General features: G+C 36.3%; 1 protein-coding gene across 1 annotated transcript in view; it reads right to left on the reverse strand.

Moving 5' to 3' along the window:
- The window catches only part of INTS6 (integrator complex subunit 6), a 90,622-nt gene that overhangs the window by 31,320 nt on the left and 43,779 nt on the right, over positions 1-15,523 (reverse strand). The window contains exon 4 of the mRNA XM_024755417.1: positions 1,501-1,684. Coding sequence (XP_024611185.1) covers positions 1,501-1,684 — 184 coding nt within the window. The remainder of the gene's footprint in view (positions 1-1,500; positions 1,685-15,523) is intronic.

The raw sequence follows: 15,523 nt of genomic DNA on the forward strand, positions 1-15,523 counted from the left end.
GCTTTTCTATTATTTCTACTTTTCTGGTGTTTTATCCTCAAAACTTTTTTTAGTCAACATTCTTTGAAAATAAAGAAGAAAACATACTATTCACATAATATGGAAAGGTGAGTGACATTTGACCAGCTTCCCATTGTTGCTAGCAGGAGCATGAAGAAAGGTGAATAAACCACTACATCAGAAGAGATTCAGGATGTATATTGGGGAAAGCTCCCTAATTCCTTGACCAACTAAGTTTTCTGGGTCACTGAAAGATATTACCAACAGTGATTTTGGAATATTCTTCTAACTTATCTTCTTCTTCTTTTTTTTTTTTTTTAACATCTTTATTGGAGTATAATTGCTTTACAATGGTGTGTTAGTTTCTGCTTTATAACAAAGTGAATCAGTTATGCATATACATATGCTCCCATATCCCCTCCCTCTTGCGTCTCCTTCCCTCCCACCCTCCCTATCCCACCCCTCTAGGTGGTCACAAAGCTGATCGCCCTGTGCTATGCAGCTGCGTCCCACTAGCTATCTATTTTACGTTTGGTAGTGTATATATGTCTATGCCACTCTCTCTAACTTATCTTCTTCACATACCTATCTATATGGGATACGCTTTTTGTCTGTGAAATTTGCAGATCTCCAAAATCCACAGAATTTTAGAAGAAAGGCACCTAAAATATAAATTAGACTTTATATTTTCCTTTAACTTACATAGCTGGCTATGATAGAATCTCAATAGAGCACTGACAGTGTATGGAGACTATGTCACAGCCCCTGACACTGATGAAATAGTGGTATGCCCAACCTGGACATTTTAGTATCAAATTCCCTAAGCAAGAACTAAAAGGCACCATGAAAGCAAGAATACCATGCCTGTCATATTCACTATGGAAGTCCTAAAGCATGGAACAGTGCTTGGTACACAGCAGGCACTCAATACATATCCATATGAATTTAACCCACCTGTTAACCAATTCCACATTATAAAAGTTCTGAGTCTCTTACATATTCTGTTTCAAGAATTTCATTAATGTTCACTGAGCACAGTGACCACCTGGACTAGCTGGCTAAGAGTTCACTACCTGTTTCCTCTAACCTATCTAGCTTCCTCTTTGCCTCTGGGGAAAACTGTACTTAACCAGGCATTAATCATTACATGGATAATGAGATGATTCTCAAAACATTTTTTCAGAGAAAAAAGTTCTACGGCATTTGTAAATCATTAGCAATCTTTGTAGATAAGAATGTAAGTTTAACAACTTCAAATACCAGCATTTTCTATATGGTTAGAAAAAAAATATTATGCATTATCAGACCCAATAGTATTCACATCCTATTCAAATCGAATCAAAGACCTTCATCAATGTAGTTTTAAAACCATCTATGTCTACTAACTTCTAATATTAATTTGTTGAACAAAAACAAACATGGAGATTTTGAAATGCACACTTTAAAACATTCAGATAAACTCTGCTTAAGTCACTGAATTACTGCCAGCAAAGAACTTACCGCCTGTCACTTCACACATTGGTGTGATTGCAGAGTCATCTAAAGGCACACCTGTCAACTGCTCTGATTCTACTGACATCGTGCCAGGCAACCGCAACACTAATGCAAAGAGTCTCTGATCCCAACGAAAAGGTTCCTTGGTCAATTCGCTTCCAGGCAAAGGAGAATTAAGAGGTAAATGGAGCTGAAAGTAAGGGGAAATAAAAAAACAATAAGATTTCCAACACTATTTCTCCCAAAAAGGCTACATTAATGACACATATTAAAACTACATCATGAGTCATGAGTCTCCTATCATTTAAAAAAACCAAGCTCAAAAAACAAAAGCTTATATATATATATAAATATATATATATATAAAATAGCATATAAGATATTATTACTTCAATTTTCTTAAGCTTTGCTCAAAGAAGACCTCAATTGAAAAAAATCTATTTCTGTAATGCTTTTCAGATTTCAACACAACTCACCACCAGGTGCTGGACTGCTTCTAAATAAATCATTTCATTTAATCATTAAATCAACCCTATGATAAATATCTTAGGGTTCTTATTTTGTATGTCAAGTGGAGGCTACTCTTTGTTGCGGTGCACCGTCTTCTCATTGCAGTGGCTTCTCCTGTTGTGGAGCACAGGCTCTAGAAGCGCAGGCTTCAGTAGTCGTGGCTCACAGGCTCTAGAGTGCAGGCTTAGTAGTTGTGACGTACGGGCTTAGTTGCTCCGCGGCATCCCAAACCAGGGATCGAACCCGTAATGGGCCTCAGAGACAATAAATGATTTGGCCTCCCAGGTCCAAGTCACTATTTTTTCTTTTTCTTTTTTTTTAAAATTAATTAATTTATGTATTTTATTTATTTATTTATTTTTGGCTGCTTTGGGTCTTCATTGCTGCGTGCAGGCTTTCTCTAGTTGTGTCAAGTGGAGGCTACTCTTTGTTGCGGTGCACCGTCTTCTCATTGCAGTGGCTTCTCCTGTTGTGGAGCACAGGCTCTAGAAGCGCAGGCTTCAGTAGTCGTGGCTCACAGGCTCTAGAGTGCAGGCTTAGTAGTTGTGACGTACGGGCTTAGTTGCTCCGCGGCATCCCAAACCAGGGATCGAACCCGTGTCCCCTGCACTGGCAGGCGGATTCTCAACCACTGTCCCACCAGGGACGTCCCGCAAGTCAGTATTTTTTTCTACCACACCACAGTAGCCTCAAACACCTCCACAGTTAATGATTTAAATATGCTTCATTTCATACGAAACATATCTTCCCAAAGCATTTGCTTAAAAGTAAATTTTATTACTCTAGTTACATATTAAATATATTAAAGGTAATGATTCTTACTACTTCTGAGTAAAGGTAGAGGGTTTGGGGGTTTCTTCCATGTGTTTTTTAATCTATGCCTCTCCCCATGCCTCTAGGACCTGCTCAATCAGAATCCAAGATTCTTAAGAATTTTTAAACACTTTAAAGTGATTCTAATGGGTACCTCTGAACCAACAGTCACAAGGTACCAACAGATCCACACATCAGTCTTAGCGTAAGTAAATGGGGACAACCAGACAATATGGGCCTCATGATGTGAAGTACATAACATTGAAAAAAGGAAGGAAAGAAAAAGGGAAGGAAAGGTTGAATCTGAATCTAACCAAGCCTTCAGTTCTAACCACCAGTTTACAGGGACAACTGACGATACAGGATCAAGTTATCCACCACCACAGGGAGCAATCAGTCAAATCCAGAATGTTACAGGACAGATGACCTGGTTTCTCCAATGAATCAATGGCACGAAAAAGCAAAGAGTGGGAGTGGGGAGGGCTGGTGGAACTGTTAGAGAATAAGAGACAAAACAATCAAGAGCAAAGATTTTTAAGACAATCGGGAAAATTTGAAATACATGTTACTGGTATTATTAATAATATTTAAGTGTGATGATATAGTGCTTAGGAAAACAAAAGTCCTTATCACTTATAAAATTTTTAAAAAAAGAAATGAAACCCAGGATCAGCATACTCAGGGACTGATTTATACAAATACTGGAGTTTTCTTTAAAATACAGAACACATTTCAAAATTATCACTCCGCTGTATACCTGAAACTAATACAACACTGTAAATCAACTATACTCCAATAAAAATTTTTTTTAATAAATAAAATAAAATTGTCACTTCCAAATTAATTGCCAGAGTTTACACTACTTTTGTCAAAAACAAGACATAATTGTATTGCTTACAGCCTTTCTATTTCTCACCTTGAAGATTTCTGAACTTGATAAATTAGGGATTGAAGTCATTCTACACTGACTTAAGAACTCAAGTTTCTTCAATGACTTACATCAAACCATTAAAAAAAAAATCAGATTCAATTCTAAGAAGAGAATTCCTAGCAAAGCTCTGCTAAAGTGGCACCTCTCTCCAAAAGACTCATGTCAAGAGAATCTGCTGCAAGATTCCTACATCAGGATCAGCCAAGATTTCGTGCCCATGGCCAAGAGTCATGAGCTTTTCTCCTGGCACTGATCCTATTTTTAAGGCAGAAGTCAGAGGCAATAATAAGGAAGGACTCTTAAATTAAGAAATCTGGGCCAGGGTGTTCCCTGAGGAAGGTTTTCTAACCTCAAAGGTTCTGTGACACTTGCAAAACAGCTTGGGAACTCCAAGACCTTGCTGCTATCACCACACCCTGCCAGAAGATAAATATCGAAGCACCAATGGCACTGGAGGAAGATTTCAACTGTTAATGCAGTAGCTCTGGAAAGTAATGGATACGTGGACCTGTCTCAAGAATCCAGTGGACAACAGCACTGCAGAGACCTCATGTATAAATAAACAGTGGACAGACCCCAAATCACGTACACATACACACACAACAACAGACCCCAAATCACGTACACATACACACACAACTTATCAAGTAATGCTCACACACACACACACCCCAATCAGATAATGATGAGCATTATCTTTTTATTGGCCGCACAATGCTAGATCTAGAATGTACTTCAAGTAAAACAAATAAGCAAAGGGTCACAAGCATATTTTACACAGAGCAATATCAATTTTATAAACTTGTCAAATTTTTATTCATTTTTCTATTTCTTATTATTTACGCCTTCCATATCACTACCACCCTCCCTCATCACCAAAGAGGCAGGAAAAACTCCTCTATAGCTGAAATGCGCTAGTAAAATAGGAATGAGTGAGGGCAAGCAAACAGGGACAGGAAAAAGATAAAAAACCTTAATGAAAAAATATTCTCAGGAGGGTTGGATTACTTCAAACCTAAAGTCTACAGTTGAAATTCTAGCAATGTCTTATAATCACCAAGGGAGGTCTTTCTGGATATGTGGACTTTGAAAATCAAGGCAAATAGCACATAAATCAAGTAGAAAAACATAAAATTAACCACTAGAAAAATGTGCAATAAATATGAATAGATAATTCCCAAAGTTAAAAATGGGCAACAAAAAAAAATAATGCCCGAAGAAACTCATATAGCCTATAAATAGGTAGAAAGACGCTCCAATACACTAATCATCAGATAATACAAATTAAAGGCAAGATGCAAAATGATACATAGAGCAGAGCATCTATATGCACTATTAAACAATTACTTAGTGTAGTTTTATATGTGTATAACATACACATACAGGAAAAGTAAAAAAACATGAACTGGAAGGCTACACACCAAATTCATGATAATTGTTGCTGCTTGGATGGGGAAGAGGGAGGGAAATAACACTGAGTAAGGGAAGAAAAGAAACGGCACTTAACTATCTGCAATGTTCTCTTCCATTCACTAAATTTTTAAAAATCCTCAACAACAAAAAAAATCAAAATAAGCAAATATGGCAGAAATTTTTGTATCACTTACTCTCATCCAGAATATTAGAATATAATAATATGCAAAAACACAGTAAACTATCCATTCAAGCAGTTATCTATATCTCTTTTATAACAGTGCTATCATTTTATAAGAAAATGAAACACAAGAAAACTTCATACACGTCTCAACTCAATAAAAGGCAGATTAGATATAATCACTAGCCCCAAAGCTCAGACATTTTTAAGGACATTCACACAGAGTTCTGCTTATACTTAACTGGCTATTAAAATATACCGTAAGACAGTAGAATATTTCTTGAAAATTATGTTTGCTTTCTCTCATCGTTTTTTATGCCCCTATAATATTAGACATTTAGGATTTGGAGGACTTAAAGATGCATGATAAAATATGGTCCCACTACTCCCAAGATTTCTGAGGACAGGGATCATGTTCCTAAAGGAACTGGTTTTAGAGATGTGTTTAAGGAGAAGCTGACAAACAGAAAGAAGATAGAAAATCACAGTACTGGCTATCAAGATATTTATTAGGATTTTTATTTCTGAACACTTGACAGGAAAATAGTTTTATAAAAGCCGTTTTCTGAGACTTAATTGCAGGAAACTTTAGTAAGAGAGTACTCAAATTTAAATGTCTGATAAGGCAAAAAAAACTGTCATTAGCAACAATAGTTACAGTAGTAACTATTACTTGGCAGACACTGTTCTAAACCATATATGAGTGTGTGTGTGTGTATACACACACACACACACTCATTTAATCTACAAAATAAACAAACGTGGCAGGCACTACACATTCCTATTTACAAATGATAAAAACTGAGGCACAGAGAGCCTTGCCAGAAGGTACACAGTAAATGATGAGGAGACAGAATATAAACCCAGGTAGACCGGTCCCTGATGCTGTGCTCTTAAACACTGCATTGTACTGCCTGTTATTGAAATCATAATCTGCATTTAAAAAGATCAAGTGTTGAGATATTAATGTAAAAAATAAACTAATTCTAGTAAGTGGAAAAAGAAAATTTTAATTATAAAAATAACTACTTTTAGAAAAAAATTTTAATCATCCATTTCTGAATCAATCTGGTGATTTTGAACCACTAATTACTAAATGTTATGAACATTTTAGATTATTTGTTTTTATAAAGCACAATTCTATGCTTTTCCCCCAGTTACTCTTTGATGAAAAGAGGCACTTTCTCCCTCTTGCTATTCACTTCCAGTTCTCAAGTACATGGGTAATAACAACAATAAAAATAAACAACAATAACTGCTAGCATAAGGAGCACTCACTATGTATGTGTCAAGCAACATTCTGGGAGCTTTTCACATTTATAACATGCTTATAACAAATCGATGGGGTAGGTACTATTATTATCCCCATTTTACAGACAAGTTGCAATGTAAGATTGTGTGTCAAGAGAGAATACTGACTCAAATAACCCCTGCTATATAATCAAGTTTAGAGCATCAAAGAAGGACTGAAAATTTTAAGAACTGGATGAATCATGTGTAATTCAATAATATAGTAACTTTCTCGTAACCATGACATTATTGGTCTTTATTAGGGTCTTCATAAGATTATACTTTGCAAAGCTTCGGTCTAATGGACTAATAAACACAGAAAACTTTATACTAACCAAGTTTTATTTTTACTTGAATACAATTGAGGTTTTCTATATTATTATTTTAAATGGTTAATTTTATTGATCTCACCATTCCAGATTTCTTATATAATTACCTTGGTAGCTGACAGAAAAGGAAATATAACTTCAATTTAAATTGAGGAAGACTGTCCTACTTTTCCTTCTTTCCTTTGGATAACTATCTTACTGCCCTTTCTCACCTTTGAGTCTCTCCTCAATTTCTTATAAAAAAAAAGAAGACAATTTATTTCTCCATAGGTATGAAAAACAAAGGGCAGATTAGGAAGGTGACTGTCTATCATTAGGCATACTCAAACTTCATTTATTTATAATAGTGTGACTTCCCCTTAATTTGTTTCATATTTGTTTATGGTTCAGATCCTAATTATTTGTGATTTTGCTATGGCTGGACTAAAGATCAACTTAAATTTTAATCAGTTATTCTGTGAGTGCCTACCACAAGCATGGCATTATTTCAGGATTTAATAAGGACTCTACCAAGCCAAATAAGTAAGATTTGGATAACGTTTTAGCTAGCTCACTTTAAGATAACCAATTATAAAACTTCAGATAATCAGGATTCTCATACGTTATTACTTATTTTTTACATTTGCAGAATGTAAAAAATAAATAAATAAAAGTCAGCAAACACTGAAAGAAGATAAAAGAAATTTCTTTTAAAAACATTTTTAATTCAGGACCCGAACGGATTTCTCCTGGCACGCAATCTAACTCACTCCTGGATGATGATCACATCATGAGAGTCAGGTGACTGATCTGTACCAACTCTTAGGAGGTTTCCCCTTGCAGCTGGATATTCTGCAACTGGTTCTATTACTGAAGTAACTCATTATAAGTCCTTTAATAATTATACTTCCTACCTTAAGTTTTAATGACCTATTTCCCTGACTGCCTATCCCTCTCCAGTTTGAGAGAAGGCAGGGAGAGGGATCTGATTCTTTTCTGTGTCCCCCCCCATAGTATTTGTCCTGTTCCCACAGCCTAAGGAAAGGACTAGAGTAGTACAGTACGAGGAGCAGAATGAGGGCTGCAGAGCACAAGCACCAGTCAGTGTCCTGCCAACAACATTTGTGCTCCCCCCAGCCCAAACCATACACAGATATGAATGCAAACACACAAACACAGATTCCACTGTCATACTGTGGTGGGTCGCAGAACCAGCTAGTCCCATCTCCAAGAGCTGAAGTATTATTCTTCCCCGATATATGAAACCAGCTGATCTCTATGTCCCTTGTATGTACCCACACATAGAGGATATAAAGACACGAGCTGCAAAAATTTGCCTGACACCTACAGCAGGGGGTAGAGAAACAACCATTCCATATGGCGAAGCCATTAACAACTCCTGAATCGAGCTCAACGTACAATATTCACAATGAGAATTTACATATGGACATACTTCTACTGAGGCCACACAGAATACAACCTCATAAATTCTAGCCTTAGAATTTAGAGATACAAAGAGTGTGGTCATACATTCTTTCTTGCAAAAATGTTTTACCTCACACACCAAACCAAAACTTGTCTTTATAGTTTAATGCACTGGCCTAGTATCAATGAACTTGGCACAGTATCAAAAAAGTAATTAGGTCATTATTAACACAAAGTTTCTAATTGTTATCATGTGGGGCATTTTTCTTAAATATTAAGAATGGGGATCACAAATCGAGCTATAACTCAGGAATTATTTAATGAAAGGCAACACAGCAGACACTGTAATCTCCTACCTTCAAGAACATGTAAATAAATATGTTATGATACGTACAATAGTAAAAGTATGCATGAGGTACAGAGGAATAATTGATTATCTGGGGGATGGACCAGCGAAGGCTCTCCGAGGAAGTAGCATTTGAGTTAGTTTGAAGAATGAAAAGTTTACTGAGAATCTATAACCTTTTGCAGATTGCAGGACATGCAGAGTGAAGATCATGATCAAAAAGATAAAAGGCAAGAAATAACAAATACTGGCATAAAAAATTAAATTAAAATTCAGAACTGCTGGGGAGCAACATACAAAGGAAAGAAACTGAAGATTTTAAGAAAGCCTTTAAGAATGGGTAAGATTTTCATAGTGTATGTATAACTGATTCACTTTGCTGTACACCTGAAACTAACACAACACTGTAAATCAACTATACTCCAATAAAAATTAAAAAAAAAAAAGAACGGGTAAGATTTTAATATGGTGGAGATAGAGGAATAATATTTAGCAGAAAGGAGCATGTGAGGAAATAAACAGGAAGCATTCAGGAAATTAGTAGCCTATTTTGGGTCAAGTTTATAGAAAATATAGGGGAATGATAAGGAATTTTTCTTCATCTGCTCATCATTTCCTAGTCTTTCCAACTCTACTAAAACAACTCCCACACTAAGTCATCAAAGATCTTTTTTTGGCCACGGTGGTAGATGACAGTGTGGTCAAAGTGTTCCAGGCTTGAGTCTTAACAGGCCTTGAAGCTTCACTGCCAGCCCGTTGGGAGCCAGTCGCCAGGTAAAGAAGCTTGAACTAGACCACTGCCCGATAAGAGATCTTACGGAGAGACAGAAGTCACAGGGACAAGAAGCAAGGTGCCCAGGCAACAGTGGGCACCAAAGCCCCAGACATGTAAATAAGGCCATCTTGGGTGTTCCAGCCCCAGCTGAGCCCCCAGATGAATGAAGCCAACTCGCAGAATATTGAGAAATAATAAACTGTTGTTGTTTTAAGCCACTAAGATTTAGGATGATTTGTTACACAGAAATAGATAACCAAAGGAGTCATTAAACCTAGTGAAGATTTTTCAGATTTAGCTTCCCAGCAGCATTCAAAACTATTTACCACTCTTTAGAAAGATACTCTTCCTTTGGCTTTCACCTTGAAATATTCTCATGGCTTCCCTCTGCTTCTTCGGCTGCTCCTCTGTCTTCCACCCCGACCCTCCCCTCAATCTCTAATACCTAGCCATTACATGCTGCTGACGTTCAAGGCTCAGTATTAAGCCTTGGCCAGTTTATACTCTAAATCCTCAATCCACCTACTCACAGTTTCAATTACTACCTATACTCAGATGATATCTTACAATTGGATATGTCCAGCCTAGATCTTTCTTTTGAGCACCAAAATATTCTTCTGCCTACTTGCCATTCCCTCTTGGATGGCTCAAAGGTACTTCAAACCCAGTTTGCTCAAAACTGAACTCATGATTTTCCTCCACCCCAAATGGTACTCTCTCAAGATTCCCTAGCTCAATGAATGGCACCGCAATCTATCCAGTTTTGCAAGAAGCCATCTCCCTCTTCCTTATACCCCCAAATGAAATATATATCAGCAAATTTGGTTGACTTAACTTTCTAAATCTCTCTTGAAACTGCTGCTTCTTTCTATCCCTTTTACTATCACCAACCCCCATGACCAAGCTATTGTCAGAACTAATGCAACAATGCCTAACTGGTCTTCCAACATCCACTTGTCTTTCACTCCTCCACCCCCTACCTCTAAATAAAACCCTTGGATGACTTCCTATTGCATTCATATTAATAACATTAATTGGCATGGCCTCAAAACCCCTTGTGTGGTCAATCCCAACCTTCTTTTCCATTTTATACAATGATCCCTCTTTTTTTATGCTCCAAGTCACATTAGCCTTCTTCTAGTCCCTCAGTCTCAAAACATACTCCTTTTGGGAGAAGAGCCTTTGTACAGTGCCTCTACCTGGTATGATCATCCTTCCCACTTTTTGGATAGTAAATCCTCCTCACCTCTTCAAATCTTAGCTTTCAATGACCTTCTTGACTAGATCCAGAGTGCCCTTATTAAAAGCTCTCACAATACATACTCCTCCCTTTTGTAGGATACATGATCACTGCAGTTCTACTTTTAACACATGATACTTTTATTAATGTCTCTCTTCTCAATTAGACCTAAGGGGACTGAGCTCCTGATTGTTTTATCATTTGATCCTCAGAGCACAGCAGTGTCTAGTTCATAGAAGAAACTCAATAAATATAGCTGAATGAATAAAACAGATGGATGGATAAATAAGGTAACTGGCTTAACTGTAAAAGGTCCAGAGGAATCTAGTGGACAATGGAAAACAATGAAACATTTTGAACAATAGAATAATACACTCAAGTGGTGTGCTTTAGCATAATTATTGCCATGGAAAGACAGATTTGAAGGAAACCAAGACAAGTTAAGGAGCTAATTAATAGTTTAAGAAAAACATCAAGGTGAATGATGGCAAAAGGAATAGGAATGAAAGCAAGAAACAAATTAATGAAAACAAAAAGCAAGGGACTAATATCAAAGACAATTATAGAGGAAAAAATATAGATTATGATATGCCCCCTAAGGCTCTGATGCCTTCTCTACCTCTACTATTGCAGTGATGATTTAACATGTTCAAATGATAACAAGTTACTGTAATACATGAAGCGTGACTTTTAAAAAAATGCAAAACTAAGTTCCAAAAGGACACACACACACACACACTCTAAAAAAGAGCACTTTTCTCAAAAGATGCACAATAATGTTACCAACTCTAACGTATAACTACACATAATTGTTAAATAATATCCCAAATTATTCAGAATCTAACATAAAACATTTAAACTGAAACAAATTATAAAGTATTAGGTCAGAAGGTTAATTTAAAGCACATTGGTAAAGAAACAGAAAATAGAGTAAAAACCTTGTGAATCATTTTGAGACTCATTATTTCCCAGGTAACCGAGAGCAATTAATGCTTCAAGCATAAAAACTTATCAACAAACTTTCTTCAGTATGTTATATATGTCCCTATCGTCTGGAAATACATTGTACCCCCTAAAAAATAACAATAATAAACTTTTCTTGATAATTCAAAGAAGTAGGAAGAGAAAAAAGCTTAAAGACCTCTTGTTCATACCAAATATTGCCCCAAATCACATGGCAAGTTAGCAGGCTGACAAGTCTTCATTAACTGAACTCTGTGCCGGGGTTTTAATTAGATACTCTGCTTGAATCATCATATTTAATCCTCTACCACACCTGGTTACCTATAACTTAGATTCTAAGATATATAAGCAATTTAATGTATATTTCCTTGCTTCCCCAAAATTTAACATTAAGTGTACGTGAAACTTTTTCCAACAATAGCGCATAATTATCCATAAAGTTGCATATCCCCTCCTTCTTCCATCTCATGAGTTTCATGGTGTTTGAGTATCAAACAGAGTTTAGTCTAAGTCTTCTCCACACTGGGTCTAGAGATTCTTCTGAATCCCTTTTGGCCATGATAAGTTAAACAGAACATCAGAGTCATATGTTATAGCCTGTGCTTATGATCTTGACCTCTTTATAGCACCTTTAGTTTGAAGAGTGTCACTTCAAGGTATATCAAAGGCTACTAGAATTTCATTTGCAGTTCCTATTTGATTAACCTTAGAATGTTTTTGCATTCTCTTTATTTCAATGATAAATTACTAGATGATATAATGCTTCTCTTTAAAAGGTTGGCTTTGAACAGATATTGGATTCTTCAGTAATAGTTCTTCACAACTGGTAAAAGAGTCATAATACCATCTCATAGCTTTGAAAGTTTTACCTCTCTTCTCAGAAATTGGGCAATTTCAACTGTCTTTATATTGCACTGCCTGTTGTACCTTAGGTGATCTAATGTATGTATCATATTTTTTGTTTGTTTCAATGCTTATTCACTGTAAAGTAATAATTTCCTTAGGGATACAAATTTATGTTAAACTTCTGAGACTTCTGGATAAAAATACGTAACAATCAGATGTAATCTGTGAACCATGTTTGCATTCTGATTCAAACAAAACAATCGTCAACATTTGTGAGACAAGTAGAGAAACTGGGATATAGAATGGATGTTAGATTTATTAAACACCTTAAATTTTTTGTTAAGCTATAAAAAGAAATTAATTTAGAGTAATTATATTTTAAACTTAAATTTAATAAGATTTTTTAAAATAAATTACTGTTAAGTCATATTGAACATTGCGGGGGGGGGTGCATGTGTGTGTGCGTGCGATGTCTGGAATTTGCTTTAAAATATTCCCACTAAAATGTATACTGTATATATAAATGTTTATATAAATGTATAAATGTGTATGGGGTAGGGGCAGAACAGATGAAATGAGACCAGCAAAATGTGGCTAATTATTGAAGCTAGGTAAGGGTTCTTGAGGTTAATTATTTTATTTTCCCTACTTTTGTATATGTTTAAAAGTTCCACAATAAAAACTTCTTTGATTGGACATATGTGAATAACCAACACAACAATTAAAAATGCAAGCAATTAAAAGCCTCTGAGGAAAGGAAATGAGAATGGGAGGTCTCGCTTTTACTACTAGCCCTCGTCGTGCTTTTACTACATTAGCCAAATGTTCATGTTATTTAAACCGGAACATTTTAACTCTTTTAAACAGAATATAAAAAATTTCCCCTGACACGAGGTGTTAATAAAGCAAATAGTTCAGCCCAAGTGAGAGCGAAATGACCCACACCTGTGCATCAATATGCACGGACACAGGCAGTACCGGATGTAAGTCCATACCGTCTAGCTGAAAGCTAACTAACTTCTCCTGATTTCAGAAACTCTGAGAGGCTAAGGGTGGATAATATTTCCTAGAACAAAATAAATACAGAATTATCCTTTGGGGGTGGGAGGAAGGCAAGGAAACCCTGACACAAAGAGACTGATAAATTTGTCTAAGTAACTGCAGATTCTGGAAAAAGCAAGATTTAAACCCACATTCTCCCAGTTTGCTACAGCCTTGTTACATATCTGGATTCTCATCTAATGCTTACACTGTGTTTAGTAGTGTGTCACACTACTAAAATCTGTTTTTCTCCTTGACTTATAGTAATTAATTTCAGACTGCTGCTTCCTGAGCTCTTATGTCTACTTACTCACATCACCACTTTTGTGTATGTTTCCTCATCTATTAAAATATATAACAAGAATATATATGTATATAAACAAGGCTGGTTTAACATTAAAAATTAATCAATGTAATTCACTATATTAGCAAAATAAAAAATCATATGATAATCTCAACATATGCATAAAAAATTGACAAAATTCCATACTCATATTCATGATATTTTAAAAACAAAAATCAGCAAACTGGGAACAAAGGAGAACTTCCAAAACCTGATAAAAGGAATACAGAAAAAAACCCTACAGTTAAAATCACACTTACATAGTGAAAGGTTTCACTCTCACCTCATTTGCCAAGACTGGGAACAAGGCAAAGATGTCTACTCTCACCACTTCTACCAGTACATTAAGACAAGAAAAACAAACCAAAAAGCAGACAGATACTTGAAAGAATATTCACAGACAACATGATTTTTTTTTTTTTGCGGTACGCGGGCCTCTCGCTGTTGTGGCCTCTCCCGTTGCGGAGCACAGGCTCCGGATGCGCAGGCTCAGCGGCCATGGCTCACGGGCCCAGCCACTCCGCGGCATGTGGGATCTTCCCGGACCGGGGAATGAACCCGTGTCCCCTGCATCGGCAGGCGGACTCTCAACCACTGCGCCACCAGGGAAGCCCGACAACATGATTTTATATGAAAAAAAAAATTCCAAGAAATCTGGGAAAAACTGCTAGATAATAAGTCATTTTAGGAAAGTCACAGAATTCAAGGTCAAAATATAAAAATAAAATATATTTCTATGTACTAGCAACAAATAATCAAAAATTAAACGTAAAACAACTGATTTACAAAAGCGTCAAAATATATGTGTAGGGGCTTCCCTGGTGGCGTAGTGGTTGAGAGTCCGCCTGCCAATGCAGGGGTACACGGGTTCATGCCCCAGTCCAGGAGGATCCCACATGCCACGGAGTGGCTGGGCCCGTGAGCCATGGCCACTGGGCCTGCGTGTCTGAAGCCTGTGCTCCGCAACGGGAGCGGCCACAACAGTGAGAGGCCCGCATACCGCAAAAAAAAAAAAAAAAAAAGTATATATGTGTAAAACTTATACAAGGAAAACCACAAACATTGGTGAGAAAAATTAGACTTAAAAAATGTGAGAGATATACCATGCTCATGGATCAGAATAACCAATAATGTAAAATGTGGATTTCCCCCAAATTAACTTAGAGATTCAATGTAATTACAATCAAAAGTGCAGTAGGCTTTCTTGTAAAATTTAATAAGCTGACTTTAAATTTGGATATTTAAATAAATTTAAATATGGAAAAAATTAAATGACTTAAATATGGAAATTCAAAGGCCTAGAACAGACAAAACAAGTCTGAAAAAGAAAATGTTGGAGACAAATTGCCTTCAAGACTTACAAAGCTACAGTAGTAGAGACAGTGTTATACTGGCAAAAGGCAGAAATAGAAATCAATGAAACAGAATAGAAAGTCCAGAAACAGACAATCAAATATGTGGCCAATTGACTTTTAACAAAGATGCCACAGCAGTTCAATGGGTAAAGGATTACCTTTTCAACAAATGGTACTGATACAATTAGTTAACAGTGTGTCCAAAAAATGAACCTCAACACTTTCTTCCCATCATACATAAAATTCCTA

This window comes from Neophocaena asiaeorientalis, unplaced genomic scaffold (assembly GCF_003031525.2).
Source record: "Neophocaena asiaeorientalis asiaeorientalis breed wild unplaced genomic scaffold, Neophocaena_asiaeorientalis_V1.1 scaffold59, whole genome shotgun sequence".
Taxonomy (NCBI): domain Eukaryota; kingdom Metazoa; phylum Chordata; class Mammalia; order Artiodactyla; family Phocoenidae; genus Neophocaena; species Neophocaena asiaeorientalis.